The 22,900-nt window shown below is 44.7% G+C and overlaps 1 protein-coding gene across 2 annotated transcripts in view; it reads right to left on the bottom strand.

Annotated features, from left to right (window-relative positions):
* AHCYL1 (adenosylhomocysteinase like 1) overlaps nt 1-22,900 on the bottom strand; it is a 305,772-nt gene that overhangs the window by 45,663 nt on the left and 237,209 nt on the right. For both annotated transcript variants that reach the window (XR_015296031.1, XM_086923586.1), the window contains exons 7-12: nt 18,617-18,723; nt 16,771-16,887; nt 16,618-16,681; nt 16,396-16,484; nt 3,926-3,996; nt 593-687 (exon numbers count right to left, since the gene is read on the bottom strand). Coding sequence is in view for 1 of the 2 variants with exons in the window: in XM_086923586.1 (XP_086779712.1) it covers nt 593-687; nt 3,926-3,996; nt 16,396-16,484; nt 16,618-16,681; nt 16,771-16,887; nt 18,617-18,723 (543 nt within the window). In the remaining variant the exon portion in view is untranslated. The remainder of the gene's footprint in view (nt 1-592; nt 688-3,925; nt 3,997-16,395; nt 16,485-16,617; nt 16,682-16,770; nt 16,888-18,616; nt 18,724-22,900) is intronic.

Raw genomic sequence — 22,900 nt, 5'->3', positions numbered from 1 at the left:
CAAGGTAAACAAGCAGTGTCTGGTATTGAGAGATTATCTCCATACTCACTGGTGTTAACACGATACATGCACTGTAGCTCTTCCATGTCAAGTAGAATGTAGCTTTGTTCTAATGGGCCTGAACCACACTGACCGGTGTAGCCAGATGAGCAGCTTTGTTGGCTTGGATCTGAGAAAGTCATATTTGTTGGCCAATGCTCCGCTGCACGGGGTTTTTATCAATGCATGAGCTGATGGACTGCTGCAGTCCTAAGGCTTCAAATGAGGTGTAGTATGAAGAAACCCCAAGATTTAGATGGCACTACAGTGATCTATGGTGATATTTTGATTAATCTGAACCACTAACAATTTACCACACCTGCTTGATTTGAAGTAGAGCACGGTAAAATCTGTGTTAGGTGATGGTCAGCTCTGTTCTCGAAGGGGCATAAGCATTCTGAGAGTCTTGTCTGCTCTATACCATATAATGATTTGAATGCTGCACCCATAGGTGGGAAACTGCAGAAAATCAGTCTATGAAATGAGGTGGAGAGGTAGAGAGGTGGAGAGGTGGATTGAAAGCAATGCAAAGGAGAAACCATGTTTAGCTCACCACGTCAATCTCTGTGTTGGAATGCCCCATATTACATACAATGCAGCCATTCTTCATTCGGTCCAACTGCTCCCGGGTCACCACATTTTTATTTCCTACAGAGGCAGATAAAATATAGTTGGAAAGTGAAAACTGTGAAATGCAAACTTCTCGATCCCTACAGTGAGATCTGTGCAATCATCCAGCTCACTATAGGAAGAGTAGGCCACATATATTGCTCATATGGGCAGCATCATGCACAAATAATTCTTGCTCACTATGGAGTGATGAATGCACACATCCTGCTCATCAAGGTGAGATTCTTGTAAACATGTTGCTCCCTTTGAGTGGACTAAGGCCTCATATAGTGGGATGCCTGCACACATTCTCACACTGGAGAGAATCCTGCCATCTGTTATACCACACAGCATGCTTTATCATTTGAAAGCAATTTGTTTGCTAAAGGGTGATGCTATATAAGAGCAGATATGAAAATGCTTCCCATTTTGATGGTGTTTAATTAGGCACATGGGGTGTGAACAATGAGACAGGATAATATTGTGGGGATTGTAACACTTGGCTTGAAATAATAAAAAAAAATCTTATATGCCATACTTTTAGCCTAAAGCAATGCTTGTTCATGTCTTTGCACAAAGCAGTCTATCAACTATGGCAAAATAATTTCCTATCATGGTGATTTGGGTGTTCTTAGTCCGGTCTCTCCCATGATCCTGAATAGGAGATTTCTTGTGGCTCAGGAAGTACCAGAAAAAAACTTCCAACTTATTCCTCACTTTAAGATTATTCCTTCAAGACTTTAGACTAATCCGGAAAACTCTTTCCCCAGCAAAGACTCTCCAGTTTCACCAGGTGGCGCCACAAAGATCCAGCCATGTCTCCACCTCCAGATGTGACATCTGCAGAGTACAGTAAGTGACAACCAGCGTGCTGGCGTCAGGTTTTGCGAATCTTTCCTCAGCTCATCGGTTACATGTTTGCATTAGTTGGGATAACAGCTGTATCTCATTGGGGTGGAGGTAGAACAGTGAGGAATCTGCTGTAACATTATGTATCCACCAGAAATATTGTTATTGAAGGTTACCAGTGTTTGCACTGCCACTGTAGTGGATGGCAAAATTGATGGTGCAGTCGACTAGTGACATTTAACTCGTACTGCCCTGCCAAATATAGAACACATTAGGGGTTAAAGTAAACACTATTGACTCGCAGCTCAGGCACTAAGTGATGGGTACTTTTCTTGAGCTATGTTACATCACTTCCTTGTTAACTGGCATTACTCAATCCCACATCCAAGCAAGTGTCTGCTTTTGGATTCATTTATAAGGAAACTACATGAATATGTACTCATCAGAAGGAAACTAGACCAATTACTACTGGCCATAAAAAAGGCCAGAGCCTCATTGAAGATGAAAATCAATGCCATCACACCAGATGTGAACATTTTCAGACATTATCATCTCAAGCTGGCGGACAGAGTGCCACAGAATGTAGAAGACACTCTTAACCTACAGCCTCAATCATCAGATTGCCACCTGCAATTATTGGAAATCACGGAAAGAGTGTGCCTATTGTAGGGCAGGGCAGAGGATGTCGAGGCGGGGTCAAGGCGTAACAATACTGGGTGATTGGCATGCCTCAGGGGGCAAAGGGGACTGGTGTTGTAGGTGTTAAGACCTGATGTTTAGTGTTCACCGACTTTTCACTACCAGCTCTTCTTTTTTTCCTCTGAGAGAGCGCATCAAGTCCCTGACTGCCCCCCAGCCCCAGCGCCCTGCAATGTATGCCAAGATCCTCTACTTCAAGGACAGAAATGCCATACTATGGACTGGTCATCAGAAAGGCACTCTTGAATAAGACAACCCTCACATTGAGTTATTTCTAGATTACACACTGGCAGTCCAACTCTTTCAAAGAGTAAAACGATAAATCCGCAAGTTGGGTATCCAATACTTGCTCTTGTTCCCAGGCGAACTTAAGACCATGATGGGGCAGAAAACATTTTCGCTGACTCGAAGTATGACGCTCAAATTTTAAATGCTCTGATATGCTGAAATTCTCCCCTGCACTGAAGGATATTGATCCCCCTGACAACACGCCGTAGTCTTCGGCCAAGACCATCACGCCATCCGACCAGCTCGCATGCCGTATTCCTCGGCTAAGCGGCCATCGCGCCCCTCCTACTACGTACCTTCAGCTCATTCCTAAATTACGAGTGCAGTACTTTAAGGCACCTATATTCAGGCATGCTTATATAATGTCCTGAAGATGATCCACACATTCTTTGCGTGGATCGAAACGTCGTCGACACCCTAAAAATGCCTCATACATACACTATGTTGTTACCATTTATTATGTAGAGACCTTCCTTGCGATTTGTTTACCTTAATTTACGAATTCTTTCTTGAGAACAAACCATGAGCGTTGCCTGAGCCTTCCCTAAATGTGTCTCAAACCATATGTTTGTATGTTTCTTTAGTAGGATACAGGCTTGTGTCTCACTTTCAGTATCTCGTGTTGTACATATCTTAATGATTTGTTGGAAAATTAAACATTGAACCTCTGTCCGGCTGGACATGCTTAACCAATACAGCACTGATTGGGCCTGTATTTAATAATTCTCTCACTCCTACCTCCCCTAGGGACCACTGTTGTGCATAATAACTGATATGCTGAAATAGCATTCTTTTGATGACACCATCATGAATCTGCATTTTCTCTGTTAGTCTATGAGAATATCACCTATATAAGCCATAGATTTTGGGTTTAAGCCAGAACTCTGACCCTCTGAAATACTAGGGAAGCTATCCGATGTCTTGCTGATTTTACTCTTCAGCTGAGATTCTGAATAATTTTTATTCTGTCTATTATTCTGTATTCACTTCTTATTGACAGTCTTTACGGCACTGGTTTTATGTGCCTGTACCTTTTTGAATGTTTGTAATAAATCATTCCAAATTTTCAAATGTTGCCCTAGAACTCACTTTTTGTGTCAGTCCTTAATGAAAAAACTGTATTTTTGACACATTGTTTTAGACCTTATCTTGGGACACATTGCCTCATGAAATTGAAGTTTAAAACCACCCCTGACACACTCACCCGTGGGCATATTGTTGAGATGTCTTTTGTAGTGTAAAATGTTAGGGTACCCATGCCCACACGGCATCTTAACATATACCCATTCCCCGCTGTAGTTACTGCTGACTTACACTATTTCTGAAATGATGCGTGTGGTGCTATATATTTACAGCTGCACCATGTCAGTTTTCCCCCAGTTTTGCCTTTGGTTCCTCCCCTTCGGTTTCTCCTCAACTCACATTACCCATCACACTTTACCTGTGCAGGTGATTACAACATCCACTTGTCGGATGACTTCGTTTAGTTTCACCACGCGGAACCCGTCCATGCTGGTAAGAGAAGAAAACCAAAGTCAAAACAAAAAGAAACATGATAAAGATGGAAGTGCGACACAGTGATGCACAAGAGATATCCATCAAGGAAATTGTAGTTATGCACAGTTAAAAGCATGATGTGAATACCAGTGATTTATTCAGACATCAACCCTATGACAGTCCTAAGAGTCCAGCAGCTGAGACCAACATACAGCCCAGAACACCAAGCACAAGGGAAAGAGTGTAGAAGCATTCCATGGAAACCTTCTAGCACTAGTTAAAGATAAAATAGAACTGAACTTCAATAACATTGAATCAACAACTAGTAACTGGGAACCTGGAGGAATAATATCTCTACAGAGCGACAAGACCCTGGATGGAGGAGCTGGAGGGAAAACACAGACTAAGCAGGCAGTCACTGAAAAAAAATCACAGACTAGCACCAAGGTAAAATGAGGTCATTAGAGTTCAATGTCTAGAATACAGTGGATAAACATTACCATGTGCCTGTGGCTAGCTATCACCTATGGCTATTAGGAGTGTGTTTACTTAATGCATAAACGACAAGTCTACCAATTCTTCACAACTCCAGCATTATTCAGGAGCTGATGAAGTTGCCAGGAGACCATGAGCAACAAGCCATGGCGCCCTCATCTCCCCTCGGGGTTGTCTCCTCTACATATACTTTTAATTAGCAAGCTTAATTCTGAAATTCTTTCACCTGCTCAACACAGGCCCATCTTCTCCTATTAGTACTTTCACCTGAGCTGCCCCTTCGCCTCCAGACATTGGTCTTGTCCATCATTAAATAAATTAAATCAACAACATTAAAACAATTTACTTATGGAGCTTAGAGCCCCCTAATCCTGCTATATTATAGCTCCCTTTTTCGAATGCCTAAATGACTACTGTTCTACAGGCAACCCCTACATCTCTCAAAGTCTCTTCCACCTGGATTTCATGTGCCCCTCTCTACAGATGACTCACGGTCATCTGTATCTAATTGAATTACTCCTGCTCACCCATCCATCCATTAAAGGAATTGCCAAGTGATTCAGGATTATAAGTAATGCGGTAAAACCTTGCTCCCTTGGACATGTAAATCCCGCTGGGGGCCGTCGTGGAAATTAAGAGAGCTATTGCCCAGAGTCACATGGTGCTGAGCTGAGCTGCCGCCGGAGCCCCAACCGTGAACCCTGTGCTTCTAAGTCAGCTGCCCTAGCCGCTGCACCACACCTCTCCACAACACTTTTAACTGACATTTATCTGACCCTCAAAAACCTGTGAAAATGGGCAGATTGAAACCGGCCTTAAGTTAAGCAACTACATGGGGGCACTGGACGAGGTGACCAGCAAAAGCCATCTGCAGTGTTATTGCGAATGCCGAGCTGTTAATTCTAGCTCAGGTCAAGTGGCTGCCGAGCTGGAGTGTGGCAGCATCGTGAAGAGTGACTACTTCACCCATCATGCACCAGGCCCCAAGGAGGCGGTCCCTGCAATCATTTTCACCTGCTCCCTGTAAGCACTATATAGCATGCTCACCTTCGCCGCACGTCAGAGCCACGAGGAGGCAGGGCGGGGCCCCACCACTAGTCGTCTGCCCCCGCCCGGTAAGATTTTCTGCAGCACATTAAACATATCCCAACGGAACTTCACTATAATCAGGGCTTTAAGTGGAATGAAAAAAAGAGAGGGGGTGGGGGAGGCTATCAAAAGGGCAGGGCACTGGCATAACGAAAATTGAGGGTGCCTCCCTGCAAGGAATGTAGAGGGCCCTCCTCCGGGCTCAATTAGGAGCTCTTTCGACAGAGGTCCGAGGTGGCCCCCTGGAGCTTCGGGCCCCCCCACACCACGTGGGCTGCGGGGGGGGGGGGGGGGGGGGCTGTGTTACGCCCCTGGGGCGGGGCCGCGGAATTAGGAGCGTGACTTTTAAAACACTTAAGCTAAAAAACTGTGCTTAGCATAGTGCTCCGCCCTACTGGTGTTTTGCTACTTCTGTCACAGCATCCAGACAAATAACACACGTAACATTACACCTACAACAAAGTACTATTGGCTTTGTTAATGGTTGTTTGTACCTTAAGATAAATAAGCAACAACTTTAGATTCGTTGTACATACCATTGAAAATGCTTCCGTTCTGAAATGATGAGACTGTGAAAGAACTATAAGGAGTCTCTTTGAAGTTGCATCAAGGGCATTAAGCAGTGGCACTGCTGCAGAGTTAGTATTTTTTTTTCCACCCGGAGGGTGAGGGCAAAAATGGAGAGCCCGATAGGGACCCGTCTCAGCACCTACTTTTTAAAACCATCGATTGCTAAGCACAGGCAAGACCCGACCCACTTAAAGCCCTGACTATAATACACTATTGAATGGATGAGGGATTACCACTTATGCCTACAGCCTAAACACAGGGATCTGCAACGATTTCTTCCCTCTGCCTTGGTCACACCCAGTAATCTGTTCATATACAAGGCCTTCAGGGGCTGAAGGCTGTATGCCTAGGGGCCTGCTGACTATCAGTTTGCCCCAGTGAGGGCAAACTGATAACTATGGTGAAGCGGAAGCTGGGCCCGAACCTGGAAGGGGCAGCAGCAAAGAAAACGGGCATCCTTGACAGATATATAGAAAAGGAGGTGGGTGCACTGGACAAGGAAATATCTCTAGTGGAGAAGAGTTTATCATCTGTTTTGACACAATCCGACCCAGCTGCCCTTGAGAACTCGAAGGGAGTGACCAGTGAGGACAGTGCCCTTCGCCCTAATCCTGCCTCACCCCCTCTTGTACCTGTTATTGCCTAATCACTGCCTTCCTTGGAGAGAAACCAGAAAGGTCTCACCCCGAAAAATAACTCAGTCATTTAGGACCCCTAAAAATACTATGCGTACTGCCATGGACCAAACACACCCCAGCCCTTATCCTTGCAAAGAGACCATGGAGGCTCTACTTCTACAACTGGGCAAAGAAATTGTGGAAGCTTTTGATTCCAAAATAACCGGGGCGTTTGAACGTCTGAGGCGAATTGAGGCCAAATGATCCGTCATGGAGTGCGGTTGGGAGGTTAGCAGGGAGAAAGGGAACAGGATGCATGACTGTGTTAATGCTAGTGGCAAGGTTGTTCACAGAGCCCGGAAGGCCCCCAGATCTGTTCCCGGTGGAAGCACCCAGGATCTGCGGACGGTGTGACCTATGCTGGAGGAGAGGGCTCAATCACCACCTAACAAGCTTAGTAAGACTCCCCAGCCTGTCTTAACAGCCCCCTCCACACATGGCCCAAAAAAAGTTGTACAAGCGAATATACTAGTACAGGCTATGTCTGCTTCAGGTCACCGCTCAGTAGGAAAATCCTCTGATTTAACAGAGGCAGTAGGGTCACCCAGGGGGGCCCTTCTAGATGTTATCCTCTCCTCGCAGCCTGCCCCAATATGGCCATGTTGGTAGATGTTCCTAAATTGCACTACAAAGCAAGCAAGACCACTTCAAAATTGATCAACAATATGGCATATTGGATCAGGTGGAACTCTACGCTCCAAGGTAGCTTATTGACAGAAATCCTTATGGCCAGGAGGGTGGGTTGGGTCGGGGAATATGCGCAAGGAGATCAGAGTTTTCCCCCTGGGATTCTTTTATAGGGACTGGCTCGGAGGTAGCATCAGATTCCCACAACGACATCCAACTTTGGTGTGCCTGTCGTTAATCGATTCTGTGAAACAAAAGTTCCTGAATTGCTCCTCAACATTTCTTTGCTTACCAAGTGGCAAGCACTCTAACATGGAACATGTTGCAGTGCCAAAGTCACTAAAAGTGTTGCCCAGACTACTCTTAAGGAGATGTTTCACAACTACACCAATTATGCTGAACACTTGGTAGACAAGGGTGTTTCCAGACTCTAGTTTTTTTTTATTATGTCCTCTACAGCAGTCATGCTTTCCTGTAAAAATCTAAGAATGCAGTAGAGTGCACTTTTTTTCAAATTACTATCAATATGTGACCAAAGATCCTTACATTTCTTGCCTTTGGCATCATCACTCAGCAAAAGTTCTGTAAACGCTTGCCACATAGATAATATAGCATTCATGGCCTCTACGACTGAGAAACACCCGCTAATTGACACAGTTGGGATGGCTCTTTGATGCAACACAAAGCACAAAATGAGAAATATTTGTGTTTAAGTTTCCGCGCATAACAAAACAGTGCACCAGAATGGACTACAAAGTCAATAGCATTCTTCATTAACTCTGAAGATTGTAAAGATGCTTTCAGCATACCATCTAACAAGTGGCAAGGATCTCTTACAGGGAAGCACTTCAGCTCAGGTATCGATTTTGACATGTCATCACACAACTTTTTCATATACGTAGCTAAATCACTGTAAATACAAACAATATCACGCCAATCTCTGTTGAACTTGGTAAGAACTGTTTGCAGCAGTATTCCAAGTGACACAGCGTTCCATGTTTTCCAAAAGTCTGTTGTCATGTTTTCACCTGTAACCCAGATGCTTTGTGACTGCACTCTTTTCACATATACTTGTCACTATACCTTACATTGAATGTTTAAAGTCTGGGGTGTTTGGCAATTCGCCTGCTATCAATACTGACTCGCCAGAAAAGGGGGCTGATATATCAAGGGTTGTTACCTATTTTCTGTGGGTAAATGTGATGGTATATATTTCGGAAAGATTCTTATGAAATCTACATTTTTCTGATCAGTAATAGGCTCAAATGTAGCCAAAAAAATCAAACATGATTTTGATATTTCCTGATTCTTTACAGTTTATAAAACTAAACAACACCCAAAACATGCTTCTAACCCCTGTATCTTTAGACCAAAGACCATAAAACTGAAAAAAGGAAGAAGAAACAATATTTTAGTGGCATCCCTAAACAATAAAACTACTCAAGCAGAATGATGTTAGACCAGTCTTTCTTACTGCTAGCGTATATAATAAAGTTACATTGTATTGCCCCCTTCAGGAAGAAATAAAAATTACTCTTTAACTCTCCTTTTCCTTTCTTTGAATGGCATTTAGTTTGTGGTTGTGTATGTTTTTTTTCTGTGTTGATATGTTTACACTGGTGAGGGCTATTTCCCTTCCAGTGGGGTTTTATCAGTTATTATAGGTTTAAACCAAAAACCGGACAACCTAATTATAAGGTATCCCTTGACCCTGAATTATGATGTGCAGATCTTTTTTGGAATATAGCGGACCTAGCGAGTAAACTGGCCAGTAAAGACTGGGGGTACTATATACAAGAACATGATATAGTATTGTTTGAGGAGACCTGGCAAACCGAGGAAATTGTATTGGATGGTTATCAGTTGTATTTAGTCCCTGCAGTCTTTTCGCTTTAGTGCAGAGTTAACAGCATGGTTCAAGGTCACATTGGAATGTACTATATCAGTGATCCATAAAGACAGCCCCGTAATCTAAGCTTTCCTAACTAAGTGGCCAAATGGTATGTGTATAATGAATTTTTACAATGGCTTTTTTGACTCAGATCATGACACCAGTCTCAAAGAGCTGATGGATTTTATATCAGGCCTAAAGGAGTTTTGGGCCCCCTATGTCAGGGGTTTAATATTATCATGGGGGGATTTTAAAGTCCTCCTGGGGCCTACCCAATCGGAGAATACCCAACATATATTCAATAACCCCTCTAATGGGTGCAATAGCCATGCCAGAGATAAGGGGAGATCCTTTAACCTGCTAAATGTAATGGAGGCATTCAGTGCTTTATACCAAACCACAGTAACCTTTGAGGGGGAGAGGGGGAACTTGAGCTCCTCTGAGATTGATCACAATTTTAAAGACGAGGAACTCTGTACCCGTGTTATGGGGGCTAAAATTGATTTAAGCCAGTATAGTGATCACAACCCCCTGTGCCTTGAAGTAGGTATTTTGAGGAGACAGGGGGGATTGCGGAATACACCCTCACAATAAGACACTAAAACACAAGGGTGACACGTGGTTTCGGAAAAATTGTGCTATGACTGTCCTCCTAGGCAAACTATGCTCCTTCCGGTACTTGCCTGTCTCAAGTCACCACAATGCTCCCTAGCAGAGTCCTCAAACTGTATAAATCTAGGACTAGTGGTAAGGGAAATGTTAATGAAAACTTCTAGACCTAGGTCAGACGGTTCTTTATGGTTTGACCAAGCCTGTAGAAGGGCCTCCAAGTCCCTGTTTGGGGCTTTGAAGGCCGATCTGAATGATGTGCAGAAGGTGCGCCAATGTAGACAGGTTTACAGGGAAGAGCAAAAGACCAGAAGGAAGCAAATACAAGATGACTCCTAGGGAGAGTTGGGTAGAGCCTGCAGGCTGAAAGATTCCAGAAACTTCTAGGCCACAGTAAGAAACATCAAGTCAATGGGAGTACATCCGAACACTGTAATCACAAACATAAGCCAGCAGGCCTGGGTCAAACATTATAAAACAGTCTACGGCTCCGTTAGTGACCTGGGGTGGCCGAGGAGGAGGTAGTATTTCCCTTGCTTCTGGAATTCTTAAAGTGTCTATTAATAAAAGTCCATGCATGAAGGCGCCAGGTCTAGATGGGGTGCGAATGGACCTTTATAAAAACTACCCTAGACCTTTGGGCCCCCTTACTTTCCAATTGTTTTAATGCTTTATGCAAGACTGACTTACCACAATCCTGGTGGTCAGCCATCATTGTCCCGGTATTTAAAAAGGGCAATCCCCGAATACTATCGCCCAATTTCATCACTGGACTCAGCTGTTAAGATAGGGGGCAGAGTGCTTCTGGGTTATCTTCCGGACTGGGTGGTTTCAACTGGTGTCCTGTTGGAGGTTCAGTACGGATTCCGTGAGGGGCTTGGCACAATGGAACAATGTTTAAACCTGCACCTCCTGATAAGCAAGTATACTATTGCCAGTCAGGGTTCCATGAGCCTGGCCTTTATGGATCTGTCCTGCACCTTCGACAGTGTGGGGAGGTCAACCCTTTGGGAGATACTGATCGATTTGGGGGTCGATGGTGATCTGGTCCTGTTCCTGAGAGCCCTCAATTATGATCTCTCAGCCTCAGTCCGGTATGGTCCTTCAGGTGAGAAAACAGAGGGATTCAAGATTGGATACGGGGTATGCAGGGGTGCGTTTTAGTGCCATGCTATTCCTATTATATATTAATGGCCTTGGCCCTGTCCTGTCTGCCAGAGTTACTGATGACCCGTCTATAGGTGGTAAAAAGGTCCCTGTATTGTTATAGGTGGATGACGTGGTTTTACTGGACAGAACTCTGAAGCTTAAAGATATTAATCAATGAATATCTTTCATTTATGGGATCGTTGGGTCCGGCAACATATTGCTCAAAAACATTCATGATGACGTGCAACTTAGGACAAACAAAGATGAGGGGCATCAGTCGGCAAGGTCAACCTGTGGCCCTCACCCCCGATTTCTCCTATTTGGGAGTGGTTTTTTACTCTAAGGGGAATTGGGGCCCTTTTAAGATGTTTTTAGTTTGGCTAGACATATTGTGAAAAAGCCTGCAGTCCCACTTTTGTAGATCTAGAGGAGAACGTGTCTCCCTATTTTAACGTATGGCAGTGGCCTCTGAGGCAACATAAAGCCTAAATCCCTACAGTGTGTGCAAAACAGACTATTAAGGAGACTCCTGGGGGTTCCACTGACTTGCTCTACCTATATAACTCACCTGGATCTAGGGGTGGAATATGCAGTTAATGCTGTCAACTTAGCCCCCTGTCATTGTTGTGCTCCATATTGAAAAATCTCCATGCCGTCTTCAATAGAGTAATAGTACAGGATTGCCTGGAGTGTGATAGGGTGCTGTCCATCCCTTTGCTCCAATACATGAAGTCTGGGCTGTGTGACTGGGAAACTCACAACTTTTCTTGGAAACCTACAACTTTTCTATCAGCCCAATGGGATGTAAAGCAAGACATGGCCTGGGTAAAGTCCCTGTTTAAACAAAACGGACAAATCACCAGTGAATTGAACGAGTCCTCTAAAACCATGTGATCTGCATGCGACTCTGGGAATGGCACCATATCTGGGCTGGGTTGACTCCTCATGGAAGAGAACGCTAGGCTTTCTGAAATGGCATCTGAGTTTCCCATAGGGCAGTAGGAAGTGGCTAGCTTTGCGATATATCATTGTGAAGAAGTGTCATCTCAAAGCCTGCTACACTTTGGTTCTTTCTGTAAATTAAACCAGGAATTTAGCAACATGTATCTGCATGCCATTGTTAGGAACCTCTCTGGCTGCCCTGGAGTACTTGCACACATTTGAATTCCCTTCGAACTGTGTTAACATTAGCTCCTTCCTGAAATGTGCCATTAAAGGGAGGAGTTGTTTTAGCCGGTTTTTATGACAGATTAATTTTAAAGAATTGATAGCAGCACTTTGGCGCTGCCTATTTATGGGTTCTGTTTTTATAGTTGTCTTTATCAAGAAACTGGAAAATAAGATAAATGTGTTTTGATGCTTGCAGTGGCATCACTAGAGGGGTTGGGGAGGGGGAGGGGGGGGGTGCGGACTGCACCGGTTGACACCAGCAAATGGGGTGACTCCGCCAGTCCCCGTCCAAACTTTAGAAGCTCCTTACCTGTTTTCCATGTCCAACAGGGGGCTCTTGGTGGCCACAAATTATACAGCCTGACATTACGCGAATCGGCACTGCTGAGTTTGGTGTGGCTCTTTGAAAAGTTTGAATCATTTCCAGTGTGTTTGTTATTCGCCACTAAAACCCGACAGGAGCTCGGCTAAGCAGGAGTGGCACCGCGCGCCTCCTGAGTAAAACTGAGAGTCCAGGGCTGACAAGAGGATTCACGTCGTGTGATCACGCCTGTCACTCCAGGCATGTCATCCCCATTGCTTTAAATGCAGCTTTTTTACATACACGCCTTTATTAGTAACTACCATGTCTATAATGCAAGGCGCTGCACAGGGAAGGGACATCCAGGAATGGCTTAGTGTGTTATGATTGGCAACTAAACACAGTGTATTCTCTTTTTGAGAAGTGCAACTGAAAAGGAGGCAAACGATGCACGACAGACATCACTTTCTGCATTGAAGAAGAAATACGTCGTCTGAACACAAGCAAGTGCACGCATGACAACGTGCACTGCCATTTGTCACTAACACAGCCCTCATTCACATTCACTTACACACATTGGCCAGATGAATTTAGTTGCATTCAAGAGAAAAGAACCACCTTTTTTTTATTTTACCTTAAGCCAAATATTTTGTGTTGTCTTCCTGCTCTGCTTCTGTTCATTTTATAACAGCAGCAAGCGTTCTTAGGATGAACTTAAAACCAAGGGAACCATTACTCCATAACTTCTTGCGTGTAACCGCAGCCTCTCCCCATTGTGTGATCTTGGGCAAATGCAGTTTTCTGTCTCAGACAGTCGTGAGGGGGTGACACAATGAGTTTCTTGCACTGGGTGACACGAACCCTAGTGACGCCACTGGATGCTTGTTACGTCACTGATTGTTTTTTCTTTGTGATGAAATCTTACCTGATTTATGATGTATTCGTAACTTGACATGTACTGCCCTTTTATCTATTGTACTTTTAAGGCCACACTTATGATCGAAATAAAGAATTGAATGAATGAATGAATGAAGGAGCTACCTTGGAACTGGGTAAGGAAACACCAATTTCCATGGTAATTCCCCATGTCGCAGGGTACCACTTAGAATACATTGGTATTCCTGCACCTCAGAATTATTGATCATCAAAGTATTGGTTGCCAGAATACTGAATCAATATTTTATAAAATAATTTCCCGACTGATAAGCTTTGCTTACAACTTTAGCGTAATTTGAAAAATCGCCACAAAAGTTTCCAATCAAAATGTGTTAGTGGCTATATTTTGGCAGGCAAAGTATTATGCAGATTCAATTGAGGGACTGAAAAAATAAATGGAAATAGGAAAAGAAAAAGAGCCTTTTCCATTTTAACTCTGATAGGGAACTTTTCTCTCACTACAGTAGCAAAAACCGCTAATCAGAATTAAACCCACCTTGGCATGAAATTAGAAATGTGCTCACATGTCTGCCTTTAGTTTGGTGTAAATCCCTTCAGTAGTTTTTGACATATTTGCATTACAATTACAAAAACGTTTTGGATGGGCTTCAAAAGGTTAATTGATTCTGCCTTGGCCCTGCAGCTAACCCAAGCTTTGCCTGTCTAAAGTGCATAATGTCAGCCTCAGTGTCTTTAATGAAATCCAGATTCTCTAGTCATGTTCATATGAGAATCGCAATTACATGACTGAAAAAATATTGAAAATCTTTAAGGAACAGCTGTGGTTTCTTCTATACTTAGCACATTATTATGTGTTCAAATCACCTTTGAGATTTACTAATAAACACATAAACTAAAATCTAATAACATGAAATTGTGTGGAGAGATGTAGAAGTGTGGAATTTCAGGTATTTTTTTAAAAATTTTAATATATATATATATATATATATATATATATATATATATATATATATATATTGTGTCTGTCTGTCCAGGCTCCACCTCTTGGCGTGGAGATTGAGCGGTGGCAGTTGATTCCTTTTGACTTGCAATTCACATCTCAAATCTCATGGAGCTATAGAACCTCAATTGTCCTTTGATGTCCTGAATTTCTGCAAACACCTTCCGATGGAAGTAAAGTTTTTCATGACCTGGGACGTCTAGCCACATGAGCGATTTACTTCAGAGGGCCTCACGACTCATGTTCTCTGAATTCCAATGGCCTCTTGTGATTCCAAAGGAACTAAGAGGACACAAGTCCAGTTTTGTGAGCATCTGGCATTCTGGCATAAGGGTTGCAGGACAGCTCGGACCGCAGGTGATCTGGCCATATGACTGGATAACACTTTGTAGGCATATGCTTTTGGAACAGTGGCCATCCGGCAGCATAGATGCCAGAAGACATGTTTTATTGGTGTGTTCTCTTGTAGCAAGGCCCACTGGAGATATGGTCACTGGAGACCCATGTTGCTTTGGCGGCAGGGTCCTCCTAAACAATCCTTCTCTCACCGAAAAACAGCCATAGCTTTCCAAATACATGAACATACGGTATCTTGCCTAATGCTGCCTGTCAATTTGGGGTTCCTAACTCACTGGATTATGGGTAACTACAGTGAAAGCCTATAGTTATCACGTTCTAATGAATGGCATTATTCCCTTCGCCAAGTTTAGTGTGCAAACAGCTTGTTACTACTTTACCACTGAATGCTGCCATCAAGTTCTCCACCTTGAAATCCACTACCATCATGAGGTCGAGAACCCTCCCAATGTCATGAACCATCTTGACATTGATGGTCAATGATATGTGCCTCTCTGTGCAACAAGGAACCCTCTTGATCTTGAGGATTGCATAAAATGTCAGGAAAGCATTAGATCCTTTTAAGGTGTGCGATAAGCAACAGAGGACTTAAGTAGGAGCCGAACACCCCAGACTCCTATGCTGCCGGGCTCTTAAAACTGGTGGGGACACCAGACATACTATGTAGGGGCATTGACCAAAGGCCACAAGTGTCTCTTTACTTAATTCTTTCTCTTTTTCTCACACAACTCAGCTTAGGGAGAAAAGAACATTTCTGATACAGCCAAAATTGTACAGCGTAAAATACCTGTGATAAACTACTAAATATAACATCCTCTGGTAAAATGTGTCTCCACTGCCAGAGGAAAGCGTGGAATGAAAGAAGTCAAATACTTCAAAAATACTACTATGAAATAGAAGGTAAAAATACTGAACGGTGTTAAAATACGACTCATAAAAGTTATTTGAGAGATAAAAAGTCCAGAGACACAAAAGGCAGAGCCTTGTGTTCCCGGATTCTGCTCAGTCCTCAAGGCTACAATGGATGTCTGTTCTCAGCATGAGGACGCGAGCAAGTCTCCTTAGAAATGATGCTGGCCTGGGCATTTGCCTCCAGGATCATCGCTGGGTACTTACACTTTCATGGCCTCCTGCTCATCTTATAAAGCAACATAGAGTTTCAGTGAAGTTCATTTTACAGAAAGAGGTGTCATTGTTCCCATAAAGTGTAAACAGAGAAGAACTATGAACACTGTTCATCTCACATTACCTCTGGGGTAGTGAGAACTAGAAAAGGTGAACCAGCTACTATTTTCTCACTGCTCTTCCACACTTCAAGCTTACATACAAACGCCATTTCAACACACCATGTTTGGAACCTATCTTTGTACCTCACATGGGTAATCCAACTCCTTCTTATAAGACAAACCCCATCCCACAGCCTTTCATCTACACACTGTGAACGTATTCTAATTGGAGCTCTTTGTGTCCTTGGTAAGCTTATGATCATACAAATGGCCCAATACACTACAATACTGCAGTAAAGAAAAAAGGGGGAAATGCAGGGGGTTAATGACAAAAGGCAGAGCAGTGCCAGTCTTACCAAGCCTGTAAGGCACAGATGGGGTCAATCTCCGTGATATACACAACGGATCCCAGAGCTTTCAGGGCTGCACAGCAACCTTTTCCAACCTATGGAGAAAATACGAATGAATGAGAATATACCAAGGACCGCAAAAGGGATGGAGACTGAGAGATACCCAGGGAAATATGCTGCAAGCAGAGAGGACCAAACTAGAGACACCAAATCAGAATATAGACTCACCTCTCCATAGCCACAAATGACAACTTGTTTTCCACCAAACATCACATCAGTGGTCCTCTTCAGCCTGCCAGAATAAACACATGAAGGTCAGAGCTCGGAGGTATGACACCAACACCTCAACCTGAAATGGCATATCGATAGACCTGCACTTACCCATCCAGGATGGACTCTCGGCAGCAGTACAGGTTGTCAAACTTCTGCTTTGTGACTGAGTCGTTCACGTTCATGGCAGGAACACAAAGTTTTCCAGCTTTGGACAGCTGATACAATCTGAGTAGAGTAGAGGGATTTAAGTAGAGTGTCCTTATTTAAGAAATGCAACAGAATAGTGGATCTGTCCTCCAGCCTCTAGTGAGGTTAAGCAGAAGAGAATTCCTTTAGCTCAAAGTCAGATTAAAATCTGAACACCACTTCTGTCCAGAGCAACAGTGAACAACATAAATATATCATCTGCAGTGTCACAGGGTGAAAGGAAGAAACAGATGCTCTGCTCTAATTTAGACTAAATAGACTACCTGTTTAACCAAAGCAAACTATGAATCGAAAAACAAACTCCTGGCCCAAAGTCTAACAAAAAAAGCTCATGCACATGAAGCTGCTGGCGGAGGAACTTACTAAGCAAGTGGAAAAGATTAGCTGGAAGGGAACTGTAGAGCTGGCAGGCACACTTTCCCCCTGGCCTAGACACACACACCATATCAACAGAGGCTGCACAGCATACTGCCGACCAGCCCCCAGTGTCATGCAACAGCTCCTTCCCTCAGCTCCAGGGGGACCTTTATGAGTGGCACTATAGATCCTTCGGACAGTGGGGAAGTCAGGCAGGCAGGCCAGTCAGAATAGCTATGATGTGGAAATACAATTACAGGCAGGATACTCTACCTTTTCAATTATGAGAGCTTCATTTTCTCAGAACCATTAAATATCCAGGTGGAAAATGATAACCCTTATTAATTTAGAAGAACGGTTCTTGAGCACAGGCTACTTCAGTGTAGGGCCTGCTGACAGCTGGGCCACCGTAGTGATGCTTAAGACAAAATATTGGGTGGCCTCCATGTAGCAACACTATGTATTTTATTATCAAACACTCGACGGTAGCCACCTTCCCCTGCTGCTGGACAATCGTGTTATTCCTGGCAGAGGATGGCAAGCATTTTAATAACATAAAAGAATGCAGGAAACAACCCTCTTAAAGATAGGTTGGTTAGAATGTGTTGATACAAAAAAATATTTTGACTGTCTTATATTTCGATTTGTCCAGAAAATACTAAATACTATATTAGAACAATGTTTATTTGCTGGTTTGTTTGCTTTGTAAAACACCAAGTGGTAGCACTGGTGGTATAATAAGTTGCAGTTCTAACTAACCCCGCCCATCTCGCATTCCACGGGTCTGCATGGACCAAGGATCTTATGTGGGAAGTCAGAGGCAGGAATCGGCCAGGATCTTGCTGAACTAAGTAGGGGCCTTTCCCTTTTTGGAAGGGTGGGAGGATCACTGCAGTGTCCTCACTGGGTGGACAGCCCTTTGTGGAATGGAGTTCTTTCAGGTTTTTTCGTGAAGGAAGCCAGATTTTGTTGGGTCCATTCCAGAGCTGTGCTCCTATGGGTTTGACTTGCAGTTGCATCTGACCTGACTAATCATATTTGCATTGTTGGACCTCGGCGTTTTATTCAGTGTACAGTTTGGGAAAGTGTTTGTAAGTATTTTCAGTGGCAGTCCCGCCTTGCCATGAAAAATGTGCAGAGAATGCTGAGCTGTGTTCATAGGGCCACCACCTGTGTCGGGCTTTGGGAGGCTGGGCGTTCAAAGTCCTAATCGTGGCTTAAGGTTAAAGCAGGGTCTAGTTGTCTTGTTTTGAGGTTATTGTGATTCCACAATTTATTTTCTGTGGAAGTCCTACATAGATAATATTGCAGTAATTCAATATATATAATAATATTATTATCATATAGATTTCCATGACCCAGATCAGTCGAATGCGATCGTATTGCTCACCTGTGTACTCCTGTCACGCTTTCCTCCACAATACCTCTGATCTTCTTGAAAACACTAGGATACTTTTTGTAAACCCAGTGGGTTAAATCTCCACCATCGTCCAAGATCTGCAAGGCAAAGAGAAATTATGCATGAAAATGAAAGTGACAACAACTAAAATTTAATTTTGCGACTGCTGGGCTGCATAGTTGTCATTGATGAACTGATTGGTCAGCACAAATGGCATTAATGAAAAACTGCCTGACAGAAATGCAATCCATGTAATGTAGAAAGAAAGAAATAGCGAAAGAGCGTACTGCAGAGAGACACAAAAATGAGTGCACTAAAGAACATGTTCATAAATGTCGTGTGAGAAAGTGCAACTGAGAGGACAGGTAAACAAGCATTTGCAATGCAATGGTCTCGGCATCATTAAAGGTAGAGCTATTGGCATTGCTCATGACATTTCTTTTTTTCTCTTTAAATCAAAAATAAATGGCCATTGTCATTAACATTGCCAATACACAGCACTCTGCACTCAACAGCACACAATGCTCTGCACACTTGCTCTGCACTCACTGCTCTGCACACTCACTCTGCACACTCACCGCTCTGCACTCACTGCTCTGCACACTCACTCTGCACACTCACCACTCTGCACACTCGCCACTCTGCACACTTGCCACTCTGCACACTCTCCACTCTGCACACTCGCCACTCTGCACACTCGCCACTCTGCACACTCGCCACTCTGCACACTCGCCACTCTGCACACTCGCCACTCTGCACTCGCCACTCTGCACACTCGCCACTCTGCACTCGCCACTCTGCACTCGCCACTCGCCACTCTGCACTCGCCACTCTGCACTCGCCACTCTGCACTCGCCACTCTGCACTCTGCACTCGCCACTCTGCACTCACCACTCTGCACTCACCACTCTGCACTCACCACTCTGCACTCACCACTCACCACTCTGCACTCACCACTCTGCACTCACCACTCTGCACTCACCACTCTGCACTCACCACTCTGCACTCACCACTCACCACTCTGCACTCACCACTCTGCACTCACCACTCTGCACTCACCACTCTGCACTCACCACTCACCACTCACCACTCTGCACTCACCACTCACCACTCTGCACTCACCACTCTGCACTCACCACTCTGCACTCACCACTCTGCACTCACCACTCTGCACTCACCACTCTGCACTCGCCACTCACCACTCTGCACTCACCACTCACCACTCTGCACTCACCACTCTGCACTCACCACTCACCACTCTGCACTCACCACTCTGCACTCACCACTCTGCACTCACCACTCTGCACTCACCACTCTGCACTCGCCACTCACCACTCTGCACTCACCACTCACCACTCGCCACTCTGCACTCGCCACTCTGCACTCGCCACTCTGCACTCGCCACTCTGCACTCGCCACTCGCCACTCTGCACTCGCCACTCTGCACTCGCCACTCTGCACTCGCCACTCTGCACTCGCCACTCTGCACTCGCCACTCTGCACTCACCACTCTGCACTCACCACTCTGCACTCACCACTCTGCACTCACCACTCTGCACTCTGCACTCACCACTCTGCACTCTGCACTCTGCACTCACCACTCTGCACTCACCACTCTGCACTCACCACTCTGCACTCACCACTCTGCACTCTGCACTCTGCACTCACCACTCTGCACTCACCACTCTGCACTCACCACTCTGCACTCACCACTCACCACTCACCACTCTGCACTCACCACTCTGCACTCACCACTCTGCACTCACCACTCTGCACTCACCACTCTGCACTCACCACTCACCACCACCAAGCATTGACAAACCCAATACCTTATGTAGACGAGACCTATTGGCTTTTCCAATGCTTGTTTTTAACTCTGTGGTCGCGTCCTTCTGAATATGTTTGAATATAAACGTTCACATTCTATCGCACGTTGGCTTGAGGGCTGTTGGAATTCACTGTATGCTTTAATCCAAAATGTTGATGCGGGTTCAACGAGAGAGAGACAGAATTTGGCAGTACGGCAAGCGATTTTCTTGCATGAGTTCAATCAATGGGTGATGTAAACAAAGCGTCTTTCATCAGTGTCCATTTTGAGAACTAACAGCGAATCCCTGGAACGTTGCCTGTGTTGTATTTGTGTTGTGCAAAAGGGGATGATTGCATACTCAACCATTCATAATTTAAACATGTAAATTGTTGGCAGATGAAACACGGGTGCATTGCATTTATGGTATTTATTGCATTTCATTGAACTCGCGGCCGCCCCGGAAGTCAGGCACGGTCGCCTGTGACGGGGGCGGGGCCACGTTCACACCGGAAGAGGAGGCAGGCGGAGTCGTAGCGTCTCGCGGCCCGGGGCTCCTGTGAGCGGTGTAGAGCCCCGGGGCCGCGCCAGCAGGAGGTTGGGCGCCGCGTGCTGAGGTAAGGTAAGTTCTGGAGCGCGATTGGTGCACTTGTGTGTGTGTATGCTTGTGTGTGTGTGTGTGTATGTATGTGCGCGACGGTGGGGGAGGGGGAGGGGGGTCTGGAGCGCGATTGGTGCACTTGTGTGTGTGTATGGTCGTGTGTGTGTGTGTATGTATGTGCGCGACGGTGACGGCGGGGGAGGGGGAGGGGGGGCCTCGGTGCACTTGTGTGTGTGCGCGCGCGTGTGTATGAGTCAGGGGTGGTGTCTCTGTATGTATGTATGTGCGTGCGTGCATGGGCGCGTGTGTGTGTGTATGCGCATGCGTGTGTGGTGCTTGCGCTTCCCAGGAGACAGCGCCTGGCCACAGCGCGCGTTCCAGTTACAAATCGCCTGGAAGGATGCGCGTGGCCAGGACTGTCTCCTGGGACTGCTACTCGCTGACATAAGATCTCGGCGGAGACGCGCTTACGCGCGTCTTTTAGCCGAGACCTAAAAAGGGTGTGAGCAAGAGCTTTTGGGAGAGGGATCCTATAAGAGAGCATGCTGGAGAGTGAATGGTATCTGGAGAGTATGGGAGAAGGTGACAAAAAAATGAAACAGCTGGTGAGGGAGTTAAGCGAATGGAACCATGTAAAAAGAGAATGCAGAGGTTTTTGGGACAGCTTGTGCGAGAGAACATAGGAGCTCATGTAGAACTAGAGTCCTGATTTACTGTTTAGAGCACTGGGCCCTCTGCCACAAAGATGGCGGAGTACTCTGTCCACCACATTCACAGTCCGACCGGTTTATCCAGAGTCGGGCGGACCGTCATGTTAGGTGCATACAATAGTGGAAGCAGACTCAGATGACCGCCATTCTTTTATCCGTATTGATGGTGAAAAGACAATTGTTGTAACAGAACATGTTTCAATATAGGTATGGAACGGACGTCAAATTCATTCAAAGTTCCTCAAACTTATGCTTAATGATGACATAAACAGGGGCACAAACAAACCCAAACTTTGGCGCATGTAGGCTAAGACTCTTAACAGTGGAGGTGGAACCATTTTCGTAGCCAAGGAGGAAATGAATTGTGGGGGCTCCTTTTACTGTTCTGGTACAAAGAGTAACATAAGGTGTAATTTTTCTGGACAATATGTGGTCAGGAATTCATTAATTAACCTCCTTGATCAGCACAACCTGCCTCAATGTTTGCATTAGATTTATGTTTTTCAGTGTAACGAATAACAAATGCTGCATTTTAATACAAGTTGGGCCAGTGTACCTGGAAGGATGTCGAATTTCGGGTTCCAGTTTCTGGCAACTGGTCCATTCTGAAACACACTAAGTCAGTTGCATTGGTCTCATCCTAATAGGTCTTAAAAAACAAAAGAACTGCAAGACAGGGATGTAACATAGGGGATACTATTGCTTTTAGATGTATGGTCCACACAACCTGAGAGGTGTCATGCTGTTAAAGGCATACATATCTTATTTTGGGAATGCTGATGCTCTAGCTTGAAATATAGCTTCTGCCTGAGCTCGAGTCTGTACAATCTGCGAGCGCTGTCAGTAGTAGACTTGCTGTCTGGGGTCTGAGCTTGTAAAAATGCTCACCTTGGTGGTGGCTTAGAGGCTGGAGTTTACATCTCTGCACCCTGAGAAATTGCTATGTGTGCTTCAAAGCATTTATACATTTGGGATAGCGTTCATGTGAAATCTGAGCCTGCATTAAGATCAGTGCAACTGAGGACACTGCTTTTCTGTTAAAAGATAGCTCTTGTAAGTTGATGGCGTTTGTAGTCATTCTTGCTTAACCAGGAATCGATATGGGAAAGGCATCTTGTAGCTGTGAAATTAGTACTCGTTTTTATATAGGTGTCCGA

Source organism: Lissotriton vulgaris, chromosome 5 (genome assembly GCF_964263255.1).
Source record: "Lissotriton vulgaris chromosome 5, aLisVul1.2, whole genome shotgun sequence".
Taxonomy (NCBI): domain Eukaryota; kingdom Metazoa; phylum Chordata; class Amphibia; order Caudata; family Salamandridae; genus Lissotriton; species Lissotriton vulgaris.
The sequence above is the reverse complement of the archived record's forward strand: the minus strand, read 5'-3'. Positions and strand labels throughout refer to the sequence as shown.